At 41.2% G+C, this 24,128-nt stretch overlaps 1 protein-coding gene across 1 annotated transcript; it reads left to right on the top strand.

Moving 5' to 3' along the window:
- Positions 1 to 1,708: 1,708 nt before the first annotated feature.
- nfu1.S (NFU1 iron-sulfur cluster scaffold S homeolog) lies at positions 1,709 to 22,746 on the top strand. Its single transcript, XM_018255169.2, has 8 exons — positions 1,709 to 1,864; positions 4,783 to 4,886; positions 9,455 to 9,590; positions 9,741 to 9,807; positions 9,903 to 10,017; positions 11,204 to 11,267; positions 12,156 to 12,330; positions 22,419 to 22,746. Exons 1-8 carry the CDS (start codon positions 1,776 to 1,778, stop codon positions 22,461 to 22,463), a joined length of 795 nt encoding a protein of 264 aa, XP_018110658.1. The 5' UTR covers positions 1,709 to 1,775; the 3' UTR covers positions 22,464 to 22,746.
- The last annotated feature ends 1,382 nt before the right edge of the window (positions 22,747 to 24,128 follow it).

The raw sequence follows: 24,128 nt of genomic DNA, 5'->3' as shown, positions 1-24,128 counted from the left end.
GCACTGGTACAACTGATGTGTCTGCTTCATAAACTACTATAGTTTATATAAACAAGCTGCTGTTTAGCCATGGGGGCAGATATTCAAAGCTGAAAGGAGATAAGGCGGGGAATCACAGCAGATAACTCATAAACTCTGTAGTATTCAACGGGATTCTTCAGAGCTTATCTGTTATCTACCGTGTCTCCTGTGCCTTTTCTCCTTTTTCAGCTTTGAATGGCTGCCCCCATGGCTTCACAGCAGCTTGTTTATATAAATTATAGTACAGTTTCTGAAACAAACACACAGTTTTACTGGTGCAGCTCAACAGTAAATTATACTGTCATTTCTTTAAAACCCTTTAATTTTTTGCTGTTATCGGTCCTTTAAGATCTGCATTAAACATGTGAGCCATTCGCATAATATTGGGTATCTGTGTAAGTCAAATTGGTGATGATTAAATAAGGCTCACTGTCACATCCAGCTTGGTTACTACAGAAGCCCAGCAACATAAACATGTTAAAGGGTAAGAGCATGGGGATTATAATTTGACCACATGCTGCATACCTCACAGCTGACCCATTTTTAGAGGGACAGTCCCTCTTTTGACAGCTCAACACGCAGTCCCTCGTTTGTACTGGAAAGTCCAGTTTTTCTCTGCACTGAATAGCCAGAAAAAGAAACAAAGTTTCTAACTCATTTGGCTTTTGGCAGAGAGCCCAGAACACCTACAGCTGCAGATAAGATAATTTTGTAATAATTTCTAGATAAGCAAATAAGTAATTGTAACAATAAAAAATAACAGGTCCCTTGGGAGAAATTAGACTCACGGCTTAAAGGGGAAGGAAACCTAGTTGGCGCAAAAACCCTCCCCCCCCCTCCCGTGTGTTGCCCCACGCTCCCTCCTCCCCCCTAGCCTACCCGTCCTGCTGGGCAAATGCCCCTAACTTGTTACTTACCCTTCTGCGCAGGTCCAGTCTAGGGAGTTCACAGATTCTTCCACGCGATCTTCTTCCTGCTTTGAACGGCGCATGCGCAGTAGGAGCATTTCGCCGGTACGATCTACTGCGCATGCGCCAAAAGTACTTCGTGACTTTTGGCGCATGCGCAGTAGATCCGTACCGGCAAAATGCTCCTACTGTGCATGCGCCAAAACGCCGTTCAAAGCAGGAAGATCGCGTGGAAGAAGATGTTATCTGTGAACTCCCTGGACTGGACCTGCCCAGAAGGGTAAGTAACAAGTTAGGGGCATTTGCCCAGCGGGACGGGTAGGCTAGGGGGGAGGGTGGGCAACACGGGGGAGGGGGGAGGGTTTTTGCGGCAACTAGGTTTCCTTCCCCTTTAAAGGGCAATTCATCTGCATTGGCAAAACTAGCAACTGAAAATAACCACAGAAATATGTTCAAACTTTCATAACCTGCCAAATTTTGTAAAATGAACATGATAATTAGGGGGCGTGACCGCAAAATGGGCGTGGTCAAAAAATACTCAGCACAACTTTTTTGTCCCTCTTTTTAGTTCCAAAATGTTGGGAGGTATTCATGCTGTAAATAAATACAAAGTACTAAAGGAAATGTCCTTGTGGAGGGCTTCTTCTAGGGCTTCATCATCCACGTTGCTACTAGAAAGCTGATCTTGCAAAACAAAGTCTACTTTTCAGCAGCAGAGAGATAAGAGATATATATAAGTACCTCCCCCTGCACTATCCTCTGAATGTGTCGCCCATTCCCGCGGTAAATAACCTCCCTGTCAGTTCTCAATGACTCAGGCGCGCTTCGGGCAGCCTATATCTTTTCATGACGACGCGGGGTCCTTTCGAAAGGTCAACAAACATGGCGGCGCCCGCGAGCAGGTTACTCCGTTTCCTGGCAGTAAGGAGCGCAAAGTAAGTCTCCGGTAACGTGACCCGAAAGTAACAAGTCTTACCTAAAGATGGAAACGGGCAGCGGACAATAGGGGCATTTTAGGGTTCTAATACGGTCTGGGGCTATGGCTAAACGTTTGGGGGGAGCGATATATATATATATATATAAGACTGAGGATCATTCCATTACTTAAAAAGGGGGTTCACCCGCATGCATGGGTAGTTGCAGCACTGGAAATTGGCTTCTTATTCCTGGAGTCTCTCTGCTTTCTTGGCGATTTGAGACAGTGCTTGCTCCCTGAGTGAATGTGGAAGGTAACTGTTCTCTCCTGGGCAAATAGTATGTGCCCAGCACGTCCTGGACTCCTCTAGTTGATAAAGACTGGCTGGTGAGGGCCACTGATTGATAATAGTCAGCCACTGCCAAATCCCTTGTGGCCTGCCCTGAAATACAATGTAATGACACAATAAATGGCAGGGGATTCTGTCTCCATTGTGGCTGATGTGGGAGGAGGGGGGCTATCCTATTTGGGATTTAATGAGTTGGCCAGATAGAGTTGCCACCCAGCCAGTAAAACACCTGCCGGGCCCGGTATTACTCATTTACTGGCAACTGTAATACCCTTGAAAAAAGCCCTTGGCCAGCCCCCAATTCATTTAGAACGTAACTTTTTTTCAGTCTTCTGGACATGGTGCAATGTTGCCCGAACCTCTAGGGCAGGGGTCCCCTGCCTTTTTAACCGGTGAGCCACATTCAAATGTAAAAAGAGTGGGGGAGCAACACAATCGTGAAAAAGTTTGTTGGGGTGCCAAATAAGGCCTATGATTGGCTATTTGGTAGCCCCTGTGTGGACTGGCAGCCTACAACAGACTCTACTTGTCACTATACTTAGTTTTCATGCAATTAAATTAGCTTTCAAGCTTTAAATTCAAAAATAAGCACATGCTTTGAGGACCCTGAGAGCAACATCCAAGGGGTTGGAGAGCAACATGTTGCTCACCAGCTACTGGTTGGGGATCACTGCTCCAGGGCATAAAAGCTTTACTTGGTCTTGCAGTACCCAGGCTCCCTGGTATAGATCCAGCCAGGTGAACAACCAGAAGCTAAAAAGAAAGGAGCACTCCTTAGCAGATATTATTTTAAAGTGTGTCAGGAAGTGGTCATAGCCCAGTAGGCCGACATCTAACAATTGACAACCTGATACATGGGCATCTGCCCAGCAACTAGGGAGATAGGGAAGTGTATGAATTTAAAGCTATAGGGGCTTGTTAACCCTATGGGTTGTACAACGGGTTGTAATGGGTTGTAAGCTTGGATGGTTAGGGTAATGGCACACCAGGAGATTAATCACCAGCAATAAATTTCTGCTTCTTTGGTTAACTAATCTTCTGTAAAAAAAATTTTTTGGCAAAGATAAAAATGCATGACTGAGGGCAACTAATCCCGAAAATGCATGTCCATTGGAAATAATTGAAATTGCTGACGGTAAAACATTGCATCACTTCATTCTTCCGAAGTCGCTCAACGATGCTTCAGGAGGAAACTTCAGGCGTTTTCGCGATATGATGGTGTGACCGCCAGCAATTTCCATTATCTCCAGTGGAGATGCATTTTCAGGAGATTTGTCGCCTGCAGTCATGCATAAATAATCGCTGCCCATTTACAGGGGTTGTTCACCTTTAAATTAACTTTTAGTATGATGAAGAGAGTGATATTCTGAAACAATTTGCAATCGGTTTTCTTTTTCGTATCATTTGTGTTATTTCGTTTTTAATTTAGCAGCTCTCCATTTTGCAATTTCAGCCCAAATTACCCTAGCAACCATGCATTCATTTGAATATGTGAATAGGTGGAGGGCCTGAATAGAAAGATAAGTAATAAAAAGTATCAATGACTACAAATGTGCAGCCTTAAGGATCTTTTGTTTTTTAAATGGGGGGTCAGTGACCCCCATTTGAATGCTGGAAAGTGTCAGAAGATTGCAGCAAATAATTAAAAAAAACTATAATAAAATAAAAATGAAGGCCTGTTGAAAAGGTGCTTAGAATTGGCCATTATATAACATGCTAAAAGTTAAAGGGCATGTAAAGTCTAAAATAGAATCGGGCTAGAAATGCTGTATTTTTACTAAATATAAACATGAACAAATAATTTATGCTTTCAAAGTTGGCCACAGGGGGTCACCATCTTGTAACTTTGTTAAACATCTTTGCAGGACTGAGACTGTGCACATGCTCAGTGTGGTCTGGGCTGCTTAGGGATCGTCATAAACAAAGCTGCTTGAGTTCTGCTTGGCTGGGAAGTAAGGCGGGGGCTCCCCCTGCTGTTCATAAATATGATTGATTCCCCGCTCAGCAGTTAGGGACCGTCTGACAATTCCTATCCACAGCAGTAAATGAAGGGAGAATTTCACTGCATACAGTCAGGTTTCTTATAAAAACAGTACACATTTTTTAATTAAAGTATATTGGAGATAGGTTTCTTTTTTATTAAAGAAAGTAAAAATGGGATATAATTATTTGCCTTTAACATGCCCTTTAACTGAAAGGAAAATCTCACCAGCCTAGAGTACTTTTTTCTAGATTGCATGCTGTTTGATTCGTTCAAGGGTCCCCTGCATTTCTTTTGGCACGTTTACTGTACTGTGTATGTACAACGCTAGGGACGCTTAGATCATACAAGTAATTTGGGATTGAAATAAATATGTCTGTGTGTCACTGCAGAAGATAGTGACCTGGGCAGTTTCAATGTTCATTGAAGAAATGCATTGGCTCAGGCTTTAAGCTTAACAACTTGCTGGTTTAATACTTTATTATAATTTAGCATTTTTTACTTTATAGAAATAATATTTTAGAAAGAATATAATACCTTGCTGTACAACTGCTCCAGTGAGCTTTACCTAATTGTTAATAATTAATTTTCTTTATTTTTTTTCAAGGTTTTACCCTCAGCTTAGGCCTGATTTTTATTCAACGACAGCCCAGGCATATCCGTTTGGTAAAAGGAAGCCCCTGCAACCAGTGAATTCAGTATATAATCCAGGTATTTATTAATCCCACTAGGTATTTTACAATGTAAGTTATGTCTCCAAAACATACAGACACCACTGGTAATAGTTAATGGGGATTTTGTAACCACTTGATGCATTCCAGTCTTGCATTACAACATGTTATTGTTAAAGGGATTCTGTCACGGGAAAACATTTTTTTCAAGTGCTGCTCCAGCAGAATCCTGCACCGAAATGTGTTTTTCAAAAGAGCAAACAGATTTTTTTAATTCAATTTTAAAATATGACATGGGGCTAGACATTTTGTAATTTTCTCAGGTACCCTCAGTCATGTAACTTGTGAGTTTTGATAAATTTCAATCACTCTTTACTGCTGTGCTGCAAGTTGGATTGATATCACCCCCTCCTTTTCCGTCCCAACAGCCTATCAACAGAACAATGGGAAGGTAACCAGATTATAGCTCCCTGACACAAGACAACAGCTCCCTTGTAGATATAAAGGTGGCCATACATGGATAGATCCGCTCGTTTGGCGATGTCGCCAAACGAGCGGATCTCCCTCCGATATGCCCACCTTGAGGTGGGCAATATCGGGCAGATCCGATCGTGGGCCCTAGGGCCCAACGATCGGATCCTAGCATTCGGCAAACGGGCGGTCGGATTGCGGGACCGCATCAACGAACAGATGCGGCCGCGATCCGACGGGGTTTTTAAACCCATCCGATCGAGATCTGGCCGACTTTCGGACAGATCTCGATCGGGGAAGCCCGTCGGGGGCCCCCATACACGGGCCAATAAGCTGCCGACACAGTCTGTCGGCAGCTTTTATCGGCCCGTGTATGGCCACCTTTAGAATAGCATTCAATAGAAATCCAAGTCCCACCTCAACTTGTCCAGTTACATTGAGCAGGGGAAACAATAGCATATCTGAAAGCAGTTCCATTGTGAAGAGCTGGCTTTTTCTGAAAGCGTATGACCGTGCATATGCCTACACACCAATATTACAGCTAAAAAATACACTTGTTTGTTCAGGAATAAAATGTTATATGGTACCGTGAATTATTTGTAACACAAATAGTGTAATTTAGAAATAAATACTACACCATACAAATCATGACAGCTCACGAGTCCCTTTAAACAAAAAAGAAAAAAAAATTGTGGTTGAACATAATGGTGTTATCTGTTATCCACTCCTTAACCTGTGCCATATAACCTTTTTCAATTTCCACCATTGCTGCACAGCAGCTTCTTGCTTGGTGAATCCCTTAACTGGAAAGGGCTGTGTATATTGAAAAATCTTTTGATTAAATAATGCAGTTGCCTATCCTGTTCTGCTAACTCTGGGTTCCTCCCTGTGTAGTGAGGACATGCTCTGACTTGTATGGGATGTGATTTGTTTTTCATTACTGAGATTTAAATGAATGTGCCAGCAATTCAGTCATTGATTTACATTTTAGCATTTTCATGGAGTGTATTTTAATGGAGTGCGTTGACTCTAAAGAGACTTGTCTACTACCCAGATCTCTCCAGGATGTCTGCAGGTGTAACGTCTTATATGTTTAAATTTGAATGCTCACTAATGTGAAAGGGAAAGAAATATTACTCATAATATACATAATATAATAATAATAACATAATAGTTACCCCAAAGTCCTTAATGTATTGTACGAAACATGGACAAAAGTATAGCCAAAAGTGGGGCCATTGACAGTAGTTTTTAAGATTTCCTGTGCACCAATCCCTATTGCTAAAGTCCCAATGATGAAAATTTGCCCAAATAAAAGGGAGGGGACCGGGTGACGAACAGTAGTGGGCCTAGGGGTGCCCGCTATGTAAATCCGGCCCTGCTTGGAGCATTTTGCACGTTCTTCGTCCGGGTCAGGTTGGGGGAGCAACAAGGGAAATGGCCCAAGAAATGAAGGAAATTTTGCAATGCAGTGAGTTACTATAAAGCTTATCACAGAGTCCTAGCATTTCAGGGCTACTTCTATTGTAACTTTCCTTGAAATTTGAAAGTAGCAAGTAATTAAGCTGGCCATAGACGCAAAGATCTGATCGTACGAATCGAGGATTCGTACGATTTTCGAACCGTATGTGGAGAGTCCCGACATTTTTCGTCCGGCGGAGATCGGTCGTTTGGTCGATCGGACAGGTTAGAAAATTTCTGTCGGCTGCCGATAATATCTCTGCGTGTATTGCCGATCGTACGATTTTCAGTGGGAGACACTAGCTTTGGTTGGACATAGATATTGTACGATTGCTGTCAGGGGCAGAACATTGCTGATCTGTTCTTTATTTGATCTGACTGGTAAGACTTTGATCTGAATGGTTAGTGGCGGGTCGGGAGATGGGAAAGTCCGATCGTACGATGATTCGTACGATCGGATCTTTGCATCTATGGCCAGATGCAGGTTTATTGTAAGGCTAGGTAGTTGTTATTTTTTATTCTTTCTGTGTCTAGCTCCTCTTTTTTCACTTTCTTCAACCTCATGGATTTTTTATAAGTTAAGAGCACCCAACTCCTGGGTTGGGTCAATATCAAGACTCAATGATAGCTTACAAAAAGAAGTGATTAATTCAGTGGATATTACTGAAATGACCATTACAAATATTTGGGTTGCAACTGGGTAATGAACCCAACACAAGAGCAAGGGGTTAGATAACTAACCTCTAATGTCTATTCTATACACACCGTAGGGCAGTAGATTTCTGACTGATGTGTGCTTTAGATATTGGTCAGGTCCCACCTTGAACCTTAGGCTTTTAAAACTGTTTTAATTCCTGGTAAAACTAAGACATTCCATCACAGGCTTTCTGTAGTTTATATTTGTCTTGGTTAATATTTGAAGTGCAGCTGATGATTTGTACTGTTTCCTTTTATCCCTGAACTGCTTCTGAGTAAATCTACCTCTCAAGAATCTGATATTTATATAGGAAAAAAGTGATCGCCCCGGGACATTAGGTTCTGGGTGATGAGTTTGGCTCAAGTGTCTGTAATGCTATAAATGATGGATGTGGGTTGACATGTTTCCACTCAATTGAAACAAGGAGGCACATTTATCAAAGGTTAAATTTTGAATTCATGTTTTTTTAAACTCTTAATAAATTTGAATATACCTGAAATTTGATTAGGGGGCTATTTAATAAAAAAAACTCACACAAATTTTACCAACTTGAAAACTCGAATCGAATCCAATTAGACTAAACTCGAATCGAGTTTTTTCTCGCAAAAAAACTCGAATGTCAGGAAGGCAGGTTCAAATTGGTCCCTGGACCTCTCCCATTGACTTATATACAGGCAAATAGTCAAATTTGGGTTTTTAAAGGGCCACTGTGTGATAAATCTTCAAGAATTAGAATTTCAATTAAACCCTTAATACATCTGACCCATAATGTTCTGTGTATACATTAATTTATTGTACATCTCAGCAAAATATGTTGGTGCCTTATAAATATGTGTTGAGAATAAAGCAGTTATTTTCAGACGGGTGATAAAGGGCAGTAATGACTTTCACCAGAAACACAAGAGCTGGTTTAAGAAACTGCACATATTTGCCTAATATCACATCCAGGCTCCTAAGATGTACCCAGCAGAGAATTGCCCAAATGTGTCAGGGCTGCCTGCATTGAGTGAGATTGGGGGGCACAGGGCCCACCAGAGCTGCTGCCTAAGGGGCCCTCGCACACACACAGCCCTCCAAGCCCCGTGCCCCAGCTGCAGTGAGTGAGTCTAGGTCGGTGGTGCCCACTGAGTTTTTTCCCAGTGCCCTGCCTGCCTGGACCGACTCTGGATTCCAGTCTTTGTTTATCACCACTCTTACATTTAAAGGAGAACTAAACCCTAAAAATGAATATGGATAAAAATGCTATATTTTATATACTGAACTTACACCAGCTTAAAGTTTCAGTTTGTCAATAGCAGCAATGATCCAGGACTTCAAACTTGTCACAGGGGGTCACCATCTTGGAAAGTGTGTGCGACACTCACATGCTCAGTGGGCTCTGAGCAGCTGTTGAGAAGCTAAGCTTAGGGGTCATCGCAAATTATCCAGCAGAAATAAGCTGATGCTACAGGGCTGATTATTAAATTCTGATGCTAGTTGTACTGGTTTCTGTGCTGCCATGTAGTAATTATCTGTATTAATTACTCAATCAGCCTTTTATAGTGACATTTCTATTCTATGTGTACTGTATATTGTGAGTGGGTCCCTAAGCTCAGTAAGTGACAGCAGCACAGAGCATGTGCAGTGAATCAGCAGAAAAGAAGATGGGAGCTACTGGGGCATCTTTGGAGACACAGATCTTTACTGCTAAAGGGATGTGGTTGCCTTGGGCTGGTACAGAAGCCCAAAACATAATGTACAACATTTCTAGCCTACTTGTTTTAGTTAAGCTCTAGTTCCCTTTTAAAGCTTATGAGAGATGGCACAGGGGAGCTTGAGCAATTCCCTGCTGGCTGAATATGGGATATGCCTTGTATTATTAATTGAAATAAATATGATTTAATATCACATTAATAAAACTATTGAACACATGGGTCCATGTTGCCCATGGGTCTCTGTTTGCACAGCCTTGCCTTTAAACATTATTTCTATTCCCACAGTGAGATGTATGTTCATTCAGACTCAGGACACGCCAAACCCCAACAGTGTCAAGTTCATTCCAGGAAGAGCTGTTCTGGATGCAAGAACCATGGACTTCCCAAATCCTGCTTCTGCCTTTTGCTCCCCATTGGCTAGGTAATTCACATCTGCAGACTACTAGTGATACTGTTAGTTAATTCTATCAGAAGTACTGGTTAATTCTACAAACTAAAGGTGGGCGAGCCCCAAGACCTGGCAAGGCAACTGATACATTAATGAAGCTTTATTTTTTAAAATATTTTTCAGGCACCTTTTCAGGATTGAGGGAGTAAAGAGTGTTTTCTTTGGACCAGATTTCATCACTATCACCAAAGTAAGATTATACCTGTGCATATTAGCCACAGTATACTGCAATTTTTACAAGAAAGTAAGCAGATTTAGTAATCCTAACATTTGTTCTGTAAACAGAATGGTGAAGACATGGACTGGAATTTAATAAAACCTGATATTTTTGCCACCATTATGGATTTTTTCTCTACTGGCCTACCGGTAGTGACCGATGAGGCACCTCGTGGTGATCCAGGTAATATAACAAATTGTGTGTATGGTGGTGTGTATGATCCTTATCAGCTTTTTCTGTAACCTTAAAACTGATAAGTTATTAAACTGACCAATTTTAGATTTCTATGTCATCTCTTTGTTCTGTATTGCTTGTGTAGGACTAGGGTAAGGTCACACTGGGAGATTCGGGGAGATTTAGTCACCCGGCGACTAATCCCCTCTTCTTTGGGGCGACTAATCTCCCCGAACTGCTTCCGCCTGCTAGAATGAGAAATCGCCTGTGGCATGGCACTCGCCGCGCTTCGTTTTCCGAAGTCACCCGAAGTTGCCTCACGAGGAAAGTTCGGGCGACTTCGAAAAAAGCGAAGCGCCGCCAGTGCCATGCCGCAGGCAATGTTTCATTCTAGCAGGCGGAAGACAGGGGGAAGCAGTTCAGGGAGATTAGTCGCCCCAAAGAAGAGGTGATTAGTTGCCAGGTGACTAAATCTCCCCGAATCTCCCAGTGTGACCTTACCCTAAGACAACTAATGGGGTTACTATTAGTAACCTAATTGCTTGGTCTGGTCTTTCAAAGGTGAAAGCCATGTCTGAAACTCGTAATGTCTTCAGCCATTACCAGTTTAGCTTTTTCCTCTTATCACATATCCTACCTGGTGGAGTCAGATATCTTATGGGCTGTTGGAAGTGAAAAGTAGTTGGATACTGGAGACCTAACATTAGTGTGAACAACTACATAATAGGTGATATGACATTGACAGCTGTCAGTATTAAGGCTCTTGTTAAGCTCAGGTTCATACTGGCCAGTACGTGACCAAGACAAGGATAATAACATTCTAGTTTTATGTTTTTTATAGTGAATATACTGCTGTTGTCACAGATAACGAAAGCACCATAATATAAGGGAAACAGAATGGCAAAATACACAATGTTGTTAACTGGGTTTCCCCATCATCTCAAATCTCACCCTTGTTAGGACATGCTGTGAGGAAGTGTAGAAGACAATGGGCGAGAAGAATAAGGGAGGCAAGGTGGTGCTAGTGAGATGAGAAAAAGTGGCAGAATTGTAAAGAGGGACAAACCTAAAAGCCAAAAATATAACCTTGTTCCCAATTCTTAGAGCTGTTGTACTGTAGAGGAATTGAGTAGGTGAAGGTGTATGTGAGCAAGGTATTTTTCATGTGCATGTCATGTGTGTATCTATTATATAGCTGCCTCAGAAGAGGAAGATGAAGTGGTGGCCATGATCAAAGAACTGCTGGACACCAGGATCAGGTAAAATTTATCTGCTGCCCATGGTGTGACCCTCGGGGGTCAAAGGTTAGAGATTGTATTCACTAGGAGGTGTTATCACCCTACCTCCCAATAAATTGCACATTCATTAAATGTTTTTTTTTTAATTACTTAAATTCCAAGGGAAAAAAATATAAACAAACCTATCATTACTGCATCAGAAAAATATTAAAATAAGTGTTTGGTTGGGTTGATATATTGAACATTGTTTTGTACTCTTTAAATGAGAACTATTGGATTATTATTATTATAGGATTATTATTATAGGATTGGGTGGTGTTTTGCTGCTTTTTTTTAGATTTAACTCTGTAAAGGTATACAAAATGGCCATTCCTATAGGCATGTCCGTATACAAATATGATTGCGACACTACGGGGTAGATTTATCAATGGTCGAATCAAAAATTAGAATTTTCTAAATATAAATTTATGGTCAAAACTGTCAAATTCGATTAGGGTGTTATCCAAATTTGATTCGAGTTTTTAAAAAAAATAAATAAAATTGAATTTGATTTTCGAGATTTATTTGACTATTCGCCACCTTAAACCTGCCAAATTGCTGTTTAAGGCAACGGGAGACGTCCCGGGATATGTTTGCAACCTTCCGAGTTTGATTGAATTTGACTCAAATTTTCGGGGTCGTTTAAATTTCAACTAGTCGAATTTTCGAATTTATGGGCGTTTGGGGGAGTTTAAAAAGCCTCACATGAACTCGAAATTCATCCCTTAACAAATATGCCTCAATATGTGCCTAAATATTGGCAGCACATACCTCTCCTGGAAGATTTACTAAAACTTACTGTATGAACACTAGTATAAATATCTATCCTTATATCCAGTCTGCTTCTGTTTCCCACCCTAAACTATACAGGCCTACAGTGCAAGAAGATGGTGGAGATGTCCTGTACAAAGGCTTCCAGGATGGCATTGTCCAGCTGAAGCTGCAGGGGTCCTGTACCAGTTGCCCTAGCTCCATCATTACACTAAAGAGCGGCATTCAGAACATGCTGCAGTTCTACATCCCAGAGGTTGAAGGAGTAGAGCAGGTAAGGCTTTCACTGTGTGCAGTCCTGAGCTCCTGTGTATGTCTCATTAGTACCACACTTAAAGGAGAAGGAAAGGCTAAAATTAATTAAGCTTTAGCAGAAAGGTCTATATAAATACACCAGTAAATCCTCAAAGTTATGCTGGGCTGCTCAGAGTCCTCTGTCAAAAGAAACATGGCATTTGCTTTCTTCTATTGTGTACACATGTATCAGACTTCCTGTTTTCAGCATAAACCTCCAGGGCTTGGGCTTGAGCATGCTCAGTTTGCTCCTCTCTCCCCTCCCTTTTCGCCCCTCCCTCCTCCACTCCCTGCTGTAATCTGAGCCCAGAGCTATAAGTGAGCAGGGAGAGACTCTGGCAGGAAGTGATGTCACACCAAGCTAATATGGCAGCTGTTATCCTGAACAAACACAGGCAGTGTCTAGAGATGTTTACTCTGGTATGTTAAAGCATTCTACAGAATAAATACAGTATTATAGCTTGCACTATTGTGGCTAATCTATTGGCAATAAACTGGCTCTGTAGCTTTCCTTCTCCTCTAACTCTCACTCTCTTTTTCTGATTGCCTGAAGTTGTCCCTTTCCTGTTGCTCGTGTGACTTGTAGTCAGACTTCCCAGCTTCCAAAACAGCACTGTTTTATTCAGAGAATTGACTCCTTTTTGCCAATTAAAAGGTTCTCTGTGAATTGACAGCCATTCTTTTTTTTTTTTTAAAAAAAAAAAAGCTGGGGTTATTTACATCTGCAAGGTGCTAAAATTGGCGCATAATTGTTCCCAACAATATGCCACCAATTCGATTGCTCCTACTTGAACTTATCTATACCAACACCATATACTTAGTTGCTGTTTGCACATACTGATCTGGCACAAGGCATCTTGGCTCACTGGGGCTCATTTATAAAGACTGGGCAAATTTGCATCTGGGCAGTATCCATAGCAACCAATCAGTGATTAGCTTTTTTTCAGTTAGCTGCAGGTTGAACAGTGAAAGCAATCATCTGATTGGTTGCTATGGGGTACTGCCCAAGTGCAAATTTGCCCAGTGTTTATAAATGACTCCCACTCAGTTGATTTTACCGCTACCCCTGACAAAGAGGGGTCGCGGATCTGGGCCTGCGGGCCCACAAGAGCCTGGGGCCCGCCGGGTTTTTTCCTGGTGTCCCGCCGGCCCAGTCCGACACTGGCCAAATTTAACCAAACACGTGGGTTGCTATATCAGGTAAAGATCCTCTTGTTTGGTTATCTTGCCAAAAAATCCTGAGATGTGTGCCCACATTAACAAAGGATTTTTTTTATCAGTAGCAGTGATGAAAGCACCAACTTATTTTCCTATTCACGGAAGTGGAAGCAATCCACAAAGCTGCCTAACATGCACCGACCTGTTACTTGCCAATAGTTGCAGACTATAATTGTTGCTTCTTGTTGCTGTCAGCATCCAGCCTTTACTGCTCAGTAGTATTGTGTTACAAAGGTGACCAGTTCTACAGACCCTACAAATTGTATTTGCTTTGCATATATATCTACAGGTCAGGTGACAGGCTGACTTTTTCCGTCTCATTGTGTTCTGTAAGGAAGTGCAAGAAGCAAAGCAAGAATTCTGTTTACTTGCTGTTAAGTGGATTACTATTTGATCTTCCTAAATGCTCTTTCACTGCAACATAAACATTGTGATTGGTGGGATGACTCGTGTTTAAAAGCAATGCTTGCTGATTTTGAGGCAGCTGTTATTGGAAATTGAAGCAGCAATCACTACTCTAAGGGCAGAGACATGCTGCGATTCAGGGAGATTAGTCGACCGGCAACAAATCTCCTCTTCTTCAGTGCAACTAATGTCCCCAAACTGTCTTCCCGGCGGCTAGAATGAAAATCTCTGGCGTGATGACACTCGGACCAATTCGTTTTCCGAATTCGCCAAAAGTTCCTCGTGAGGCAGCTTCGGAAAACAGATTGCTCCGAGTGCCATCCCGCTGACGATTTATATTATAGCTGGTGGGGAGGCAGTTAGGGGAGATTGGTCGCCCAGAAGAAGAGGAGATTTCACCTCAGCTATTTGAATTTCAATAGCAGCTGTTAAGCACGAGCTTGCAGCAGTTTCCGGGTTTGGCCTTTTAACCATAAATATTATATGTTACATGAATCAGCCAATGCCTGGCCACCAAAAGCTTGGACATACATGTAAAGGTTTGGTTCACCTTGAAATTAACTTTTAGTATGTTATAGAGCTGCCAATTCTAAAGGGTTCCTGTCATCGGAATACATGTTTTTTTTTTTTTAAACGCATCAGTTAACAGTGATGCTCCAGCAGAATTCTGCATTGAAATCCATTTCTCAAAAGAGCAAACAGATTTTTTTATATTCAATTTTGAAATCTGACATGGGGCTAGACATTTTGTCAATTTCCCAGCTGCCCCATGTCATGTGACTTGTGCCTGCACTTTTGGAGAGAAATGCTTTCTGGCAGGCTGCTGTTTTCCCTTCTCAATGTAACTGAATGTGTCTCAGTGGGACATGGGTTTTTACTATTGAGTCCTGTTCATATATCTACCAGGCAGCTGTTATCTTGTGTTAGGGAACTGTTATCTAGTTACCTTCCAATTGTTCTGTTGTTAGGCTGCTGGGTGTAGGGGGGGGGTGATATCACTCCAACTTGCAGTACAGCAGTAAAGAGTGATTGAAGTTTATCAGAGCACAAGTCACATAACTTGGGGCAGCTGGGAAATTGACAATATGTCTAGCACCATGTCAGATTTCAAAATTGAATATAAAAAAATCTGTTTGCTCTTTTGAGAAATGGATTTCAGTGCAGAATTCTGCTGGAGCAGCACTATTAACTGATGCATTTTGAAAAAAAATGTTTTTTCCCATGACAGTATCCCTTAAAGGGGTTTCTCACCTTCCAAACACTTTTTTCAATTCAGTTGTTTTTAGATTGTTCCCCAGAAATAGACTTTTTTCAATTACTACAATTCAGGCGCAGACTCTAAACTGTTACAATTTTGCAACATTGAGTTCATGCAACATTTCCCAGCAGCATCTCTGAAGTATTAGCAACTATGAAAACGGAAAACACAAGGGACTTTTAACTCCATAATACAAGTGTCAGAAACGATCTAGAGGTTGCCACCTTTTATAAAAAAATTTTACCGGCTGCTGGGGGCGGGGCCTCAAATGGGTGGGGCGTGATATCAAAGGGGGTGGGTGTGATGCCAAAAGGGGCGGGGCCACACAACGGAGACCTGCGGACGCTAGAAGAGGCAAAAAAAAGGTAAGTTGCAGGGGATTGGGGGCAGGCCGAGGGCTCCTTTTGATCCTATTACAAATTTAGCGGCAGCTACATTGCCGGTAAATTTGTAATACCGGCCCCGGCCTTGGCAGGTATTTTAACGGCTAGGCCGGTAAAATACTGGCCGGGTGGCAACCCTATCTAGTAATTACACATCAAAAATAAAATAAAAAGCAATTTTTATTCACCACCATGCCATATTAGTCAAATGGAATTAAAAACATTTAAAAACTAAGCAGCGCTGCATATGAAACTGAAGGGATCGCTTCTATAAGGACATAAACCCCAAAGGCTGATTATATCAGATATGGGAAAAATTAGCATGCTATTGTGTGAAAAAATTTGGTAGTCTGTTAATATTGAAGGACGTCATGAAAAGGCTTTGGAACAATGAATGCAGAATTGCAATTGTAAATTCCTTAGGTTAAATATTTTCGATTGAGTAGATCCATGTTGGTCCTAATAAGGAGAAATTCCAAAACTTAGAAACAAAACAGCATGCATGCATTCCCCAACATCGTATAATGTGAAAGGAGGATTGCAAAATAAATGCCTGAATATTTTTTGCCCATGGGCCAATGTTCGATTCAAAAAATAGTTTCAATATTGAGGATTATTGCTTTGCGTGCTGGAGTCTGTATAATGCTAAGGGTGCGCTATCTGCACCTGCGATGCACAATAATGACTAAACAGTCCAGATAATCTCAATTGGCGATATAACTATCGCAACATGTACTTCCAAATGTTACAGTCGGTTTGCAGGTGATGTATCCTCAAAGCCGCTCTCTATGGCAGACATGTGACATTCAGATGAGATAATAATTATACCGACCGTATATAGGGTAGTGCTCGCAGTTAGCTTCAAGATTGATCAGTTAAGTTAAATATAGCGTCATGTGACTCTCATGCCTAGCTACGTAGTAATAACTTGTATCCAATGAATTTGTATCCACAATGAATTGTATCCGAAAAAGATAGTTTGTATTCAAACAAGGATATGATTGTAGCCACAGTGGAAATATATTGTACACTTTGTATCCTCTCCTTCAGCAGCGTTCCTAGAGGGGGGCGGGCCCTGGTGCGTGATGCGCAGCCGGGCCCTGCCCCCCCCCTCCGTACGGCGCGCTGCCGGGTTGATTTGAGTGGCGTGCAGTGCTGCCGAGGGGCCCTTTGGGGGTGCGGGCCCTGGCCCGCTCGCACCCCCGGTAGTTCCGCCACTGCTCTCCTTGAGAAAAGCAAGTTCGATCTCTGTTATAGGCAGATGCCATTGATAGGAGATGATATCTGAGATTTGGAAAATTGAAAAAGGAGGGCATACAATCCAATACATATAATAGAAATTAATTAAGTGTAAGTACTGTGTAGTCACCAATTAGGAAATCATTACGTGAACCATAGCACATTATGGCATGGTGGTAATATAATTTCAAGAGTGAAATTTTAACATTTGAATGAGAACATTGATTCCAATTATACCTCAATAGGGATTCATAAGCCATGTCTATGTAAGGTCATGGTTCAAGTACACCGAAGGAGGTGATATGAGCAAAAAAGTAACAAAAATTCCATTTGACTAATATGGCATGGTGGTGAATAAAAATTGCTTTTTATTTTATTAACTTATATTACCTCTAGATCGTTTCTGACACTTGTACTGTGGAGTTAAAAGTCCCTTGTCTTTTCCGTTTTCATATTGCCAATTTAATGGACACCCCAATACCTGTAGTCTGACATAATCTTATTAAGCCCTATCTTAGTCACTTTGTTGTTGTATTAGCAACTATTGTATCAATTCTAACAGCTGCCTGTAATGAAACCCAGAGATTCTACTCAGCAGGGACAAAGATAAGAAATGTATCAACTAAATGTATCAATTTAGAACAGTTTACAGGGTCGCGACCCCCTCCCCCAGAGCTGCTTCAGAAGGAGAGAAATGACACTTAAAGGTGGCCATACACGGGCAGATAAAGCTGCCGATATCGGTCGTTTGGACCAATTTGACAGCTTATCTGCCCGTGTATGGGGGCTTCCGACGGGTCTTCCCGATTGATATCTGGCCGACCCGTCGGAGCCGCTTAGCGCATCGTAATTCGATCGTTCGGCCATCTGGCCAACGTTCAAATTACCCCCGATATAGCCATGCAGTTTAGTGGCATATCGGGGAAAGATCCGCTCGTTTGGCGATGTCGCCAAACGAGCAGATCTTGGGAGTCTATGGCCACCTTTACACTTCAATATAAGAAAAACCGTCACACATAGAAAATAGAAAGTCATTGGAAAAAGTCGTTATTTCTTGTGATCTATCTGTAACCAACTAGTTGTTTGAAGGTGAACAACCCCTTTAAGCAACTTTTCAATTGGTCTTCATTATTTCTTATATAGATTTTTTATTATTTGATTCTTTCCAAGTTTCAAACGGGGGTCACTGACCCCATCTACATACAAATGTTCTGTATGGCAACACATTTATTGTTATTAATACTTTTTATTACTCTTCTTTCTATTCGGGCCCTCTCCTATTCATATTCCAGTCTTCTATTCAAATCAGCGCATGGATGCTGGGGTGATTTGGACCATAGCAACCAGATTGCTGGCCTTGCTAACTCAACATAGTACACCTCTGGTAGCGGATATTTTGGAGTCAGTTTATGTTGATGCCACACAAGTTACAGGGCTTACTGGAGAAGTCTCACACATAAGGCTTATGGCAAAAGTGGTGGGTTTTCAAATGTCCTTTTCCTCATGCAACTGCTCCTAAATTGTGTTCCATGTAAAGCTGCCAGCTGGGCACACACAGTCAGGCCGTCCATCACCACCCCTTTGTGTGTCAGACATTGTGCTCAGACATTGTGCTTTACATTCAATAGAGGACGGGTGACAGACTGATTGGAGTGTTTTGACACCGTTTTTTATCCATTAGCAGACAAACACCCCGTGTGTAATTGGCCTAATGAATTGACCCACATGCTGCTCATTCCAGCGGGAAGGTGACGGAACATAAGATGCTCTTTAGGAGGGGTGTCAACATTAGTGCAATGAATAGGGGCTGGTGCTAAAGATACTTTTTTGGCTCTTGTTTTATTCACGAAAAAAGTTATTTGTTACTTCTTGAGCTAAACGGGGAAACTGAAGGTACTCCATGTTTGGTTGCAGCGAGTTTGATCATTAGATTCCCAGGTAAAGCCCCTACATAATGGACTCTTGCTAACAAAACAGTCACAACAAAGGTTTTAGGGTAGGGGTTCTTTTTATCGCTCTCACAAGGATCAATCATGGAGGAGCTTCAGTTCCCGCCATTAAGTTGAAGAAATAAAAACCATATGTTTAGAACAAGCCCTATTCATTATACTCCAGTTGTAAAGGGATATATCGCCCATTTAAAACAGCTTTGCCTCTGTAATGGTAAAAAAAATTACTTTACAAGGTGCTCAAGAGCTTGCATTCCCCGCGCTATGTTCTAAAATGCATCGCAGCATAGTAACATGTCTAATGCAAAATACATTTAGATATTTTTTACTTCCTATTTAGATCCACCCCCAAAACCCCAAATTCTTTTGTGCACACAGGGGGTTTCTTTTGTGTTTTTCATTTGTTTATTTTTTCTGATTATGTAGGCAGACTCATAACCATGTTTTTATATAAGCCTGTAACTGATTCATGTATGTACTTTCTTCCTGTAGGTTAGGGTTGCCACCTTTTTAAAAAAAAAAAAAAAAAAAAACTTCACCGGCAGGTGGAGGGGGCAGGGTTAAAAGGGTGGGTTGTGACGATAAAGGGGCGGGCCGTGACACGATATTGGCTGGGCAGGTGGTGACGTCAAAGGAGGCGGAGCCAAACGCACACATTTGGCAAGAAGCCCTGGGAAAAAAGGTTAGTTTTGAGCAGGCTGGGGGCAGGCCATAGGCTTTTTGTAGGTGTATTACAAATTTACCGGCAGCTACATTGCCAATAAATTTGTAATACCGGCCTTGGCTGGTGTTTTACCTGCCGGTCGGCAACACTACCTGTAGGGCCAGAAGTATGTTCAACACTTCTTATTGACCGACTGTTGTCCCCGTTGGTCAAACATTGCTTCAGTGCTCCCCTCCCTTTTATTCTGATTTAAGATTTCATTTATCTGTGGTTTTAAATAGTTGTCTCCCATCCACCCCATTGGTGCAGTCATAGCAAAAGACAGAGCTGTCCAGTCAAGCTATTCTGTGTGTTTACAGATTCACTTTTAAAGACACAGTGTCAGGAATTTCAAGTGTTTTTGTCTTTTCTCTTGCTTTATAAACTGTTTCTACTCATGCTTAACCTGCCAGCGATGTATGATCAACTGCTGCTTGCTGTCAATTGTCTTGGAACACACAGTGTGTTATTCACTGCTTCTGCTCCTGACAGAGGTCAATATATTTGTCCCAGTCAGATGGATGAGAGGTACTTGTGGGTTGTGATCAAAATGTTGTGTGTGCTGTGGCCTTAAAGAAGAACTAAAGAACTAGCAACTGCGCATGCGCCAAAAGTTATGGAAATTGACGAAAGGAAGGAAGATGATCCAAAGAAGACCGGAGATCTGGAAAGTGGTGCCCATGAGCTCCGCTGCGCTTACTCTTTACCGATATGTGAGCAAACTCTTAGGTAATTTCAGGGGTAACGATCTATGTGGGGGGAAGCAGAGGGGAGGGGACTACCTGGGGTAGAGGATTATCTTATTGGGGGGTTTAGTTCTTCTTTACGGTCACAAACATGCCCATCCTATCGCCCTGACCATAAATTGCCACAGATATGTCACTCAAATCTTGTAATTGTGTGAAAATACCTGCTTGTGCTGTAAGTGCGATTTCACAGTGGGCAAAAAAGTTTCCTGTGTATCATTGCCCTAAACAGAACTTCTTTTCCTTAAAGGGTTTAGTTCACCTTTGAGTATGATGTAGAGAGTGATATTCTGAGACAATTTACAATTGGTTTTCATTTTCTATTATTTGTGGTTATTTGGACTTTTATTCAGTAGCTTTCCAGTTTGCAACTTCAGCAATCTGACTGCTAGGGTCCAAATGACCCTCGCAACCATGCACTGATTTGAGTAAGAGACTGGAATATAAATGGTATAGGCCTACATAGAAAGAGGAATAATAAAAAGTAGTGATAATAAATGTATAGACTCACAGATCATTTTGTTTTTTAGATGACCCCCATTTGAAAACTGAAAAGAATCAGAAGAAAAGGGCAAATAATTCAAAAATGCTAAAAAATAAAGACAACCATTTTTAAAAGTTGTTTAGAATTGCCTATTCTATATTATACTAAAAGTTAGCTTAAAAGGCAATAGCACATGGGCAACTTTGCCACCAGTGTTAAATCACAGGCAACTAAACTCCTGAAATGTCTTGTCATTGCCTGAACTGTATATAGTGAATAAAGTACCCCCTATTGTAAAATATATAGTGAATAAAGTACCCCCTCTTGTAAAATATAAGGATATTATAAGTTACCGAGAAGTTTCATGACCATATAAAAACATGGAACTCCAAGGTAACTTCTAATATCCTCATATTTTGCAACTGGGGGTACTTTATTTATTATAATACACAAGTTTCAGTGAGTCATGTGACAGAAATGACATCAGAACTCACCGTTTATAACTGATGACATCAGAACTCACCATTTATAACTGATGACATCAGAACTCACCATTTATAAGGATATAATTTACAAGATATTCATGGCTTTTGTGTATTATAAGGATATTATAAGTCACCGAGGAGTTCCATGACCATATACAGGTCATGGAACTCCGAGGTTACTTCTAATATCTTCATATTATCCAACAAGGGGTACTTTAATTATTATAATACACAAGTTTTGGTGAGTCATGTGACCAAAATGACATCACTAGTCACCGTTTATAAGGATATAATTTACAAGATATTCTTATGTATTATATGTAAATATGTACCACAGATTTTTTGTCGTTCAGGCAAAATCCCCTATGTGTCGCATACAAAGGAGATGATAAGGAACAGATTATACAATCGGGTTCCCATTAATGTGATTGTGAAACAAACAGGCCTCTTTGTTTCTCTAGGAGACAGATTGTGGGAATAAAATTATACGTCTGATCCAATGCAAAACAGGGCAAATGTGCTTTTTTTTTATCCTATTTACAGAGCAAACAATATAATGGCAAGACAAACCTTGGCAAGGTGATACCAAATACAACAATTTACACTTAGGCTTAGTCCACACCAGGCGATTTGGGGAGATTTAGCGCCTGGCGACTAATCGCCTCTTCTTTGAGGAGACTAATCTCTCCGAACCGCTTCCTCTTCTCCTGCGCCGGCTGTAATGAGAGTCGCCTGCGTTATGACACATGCGGCGCTTCGTTTTGCAAAGTTGCTCTAAGTTTCCTCGTGAGGCAACTACAAGCAGTTTCGAAAAACAAAACGCCGCTTGTGTCATAACGCAGGCGACTCTCATTACAGCAGGCGCAGGAGTTGAGGAAGCGGTTCGGGGAGATTAGTCGCCTCAAAGAAGAGGCGATTAGTCGCCAGGGCATTAAATCTCCCCAAATCTCCTGGTGTGGACTTAGCCTTAGTGTCAAAGGCAATTGACAATTTGCATGCGAGCGAAGTAATTTGGGGGGGGGGGGGGCATAACCAAATAGTATCCCGTCTGTTTGATGAGGGGTGCTAATAAGTGCCAGTGGGGAGCGTCTGTTACTTAATGCTGTTCCTGCAGGACATTATATACTGAAGTATTTTCCCATGAAATGTTTATAGATCATGCCATAAATAAAGCTTTGTATTTTGTATTTATAATCAGGTGACGGATGAAGATGAGGAAGATGCTGGAAAAGAAACTGCCTGAGACTTCCTGATCATAAATAGTAACTTGCTGTCTATATCCGGCATCTGCTTGATAGAAAACCACAGCCATTTCTAATCCCGGCGGCACTGTGAACTGGCAACCAGTTGAGTGGTTTAGGTAGCCTTCGCCAGTCTCAAATGGGAAAAAAAGAATTTGTTTGTTTTTTTTTGCGGACGGGGGATCTAGAAGATAAATATTACAATCGTTTATTTTAATATTCAATCTCATGATTAATTATTGTATTTATCTGCCTGTTGGAATAAAAGGCTCATATATGTGCAAATGCACTGGCTCCATGTGTTGGTGCTATAAGGGTTATCATGGGAGGAATTTCGAATTCATGTGAGTTTTTCTTAAATTCTAATTAATTCGAAATTCAACTTGGGGAGATTTATAAAAAAAAAATTAAAAAAAATCGAATTTGTTAAACTCGGACGAATTGAAACGACCCGAAAACTCTAATCAAACTCAATTCAAATTTGATTCTAGTTTTTTGTCTGAAAAAAAGAAGGCTACCAACAACTCCAAATTGACATCTGGACCTCTCCCATTGGCTTAAACAGTAATTCAGCAGGTTTTAGGTGGCAAATAGTCGAATTCGAATTCTTAAATGATCAGAGTATGATAAATCTCGAAATTATAATTCAAATTTTTTTTAAAAAAAAAAACCTCAAATCGAGTTTGGATAATTCCCTAGTCAAATTTGATAGTTGGACCATAAAATTCGAATTTTCAATTCCCACCTTAATAAATTTGCCCCTTACTGTTAGGAATTGATTCTGTATGTCAGAGTTGCTTGAACACTAAGAAGACGATCTGTGAATGGATATTCGGGGCTGTTTTGCCTACTATTAACACATACATTTTGGATTTTTTTTTTTTGTGTGTGGCATCTAGGATTTAGCTGCTATTGGTGGAAATGGCTTCACTACCAAAATGACACCATGTGGGGCCCCCTACCCTTTACTCTTAAACACAAAACAAACAGCTCTAAGGGCAAGGCCAGACATGGCGTTTTTACATTTCATTTTTAAAAAAAGCTCAGTTGGGCATAAACTGCACTACCACTGAAACTAATGGAACAACACACTATGGCAATTCTCACAGGGTGCTTGCAAGCCGAAATCCACCACGGGACGCCAACATTGGCATTTTTTTAGCAGAAACACCAATACGTCAAGAAACGACGAAATCAATAGACTCTTTGGGATCTGCAAGTTTGAAACCACACTTTACGTAAATACACAGCGTATTTTAAATATGGCGTCCAAATTCTCACGACATAAATGACGCATATACGTTTTTACGGCCGGTGACGTATTGACGATCATTCCTGCTCCATTTTGCATGTAAATAGTTTTTTCTATTTCTAAATAGCTTTTCTATTTCCAGCCAGCGGAATTATGGGGAACGACGATCGTACAATCGAAGGATTATTCCTTCGATTGAATGATTAAATCCTTCGAATCGAACGATTCGAAGGATTTAAATCCAACGATCGAAGGAATATCCTTCGATCAAAAAAAGTTAGGGGACCTTCCCCATAGGCTAACATTGACTTCGGTAGCTTTTAGCTGCCTAAGTAGGGGGTCGAAGTTTTTTTTCAAGAGACAGTACTTCGACTATCGAATGGTCGAATAGTCGAACGATTTTTAGTTCGAATCC

The sequence above is a fragment of the Xenopus laevis genome, chromosome 3S (assembly GCF_017654675.1).
Source record: "Xenopus laevis strain J_2021 chromosome 3S, Xenopus_laevis_v10.1, whole genome shotgun sequence".
NCBI classification, from domain to species: Eukaryota; Metazoa; Chordata; class Amphibia; order Anura; family Pipidae; genus Xenopus; species Xenopus laevis.
The sequence above is the reverse complement of the archived record's forward strand: the minus strand, read 5'-3'. Positions and strand labels throughout refer to the sequence as shown.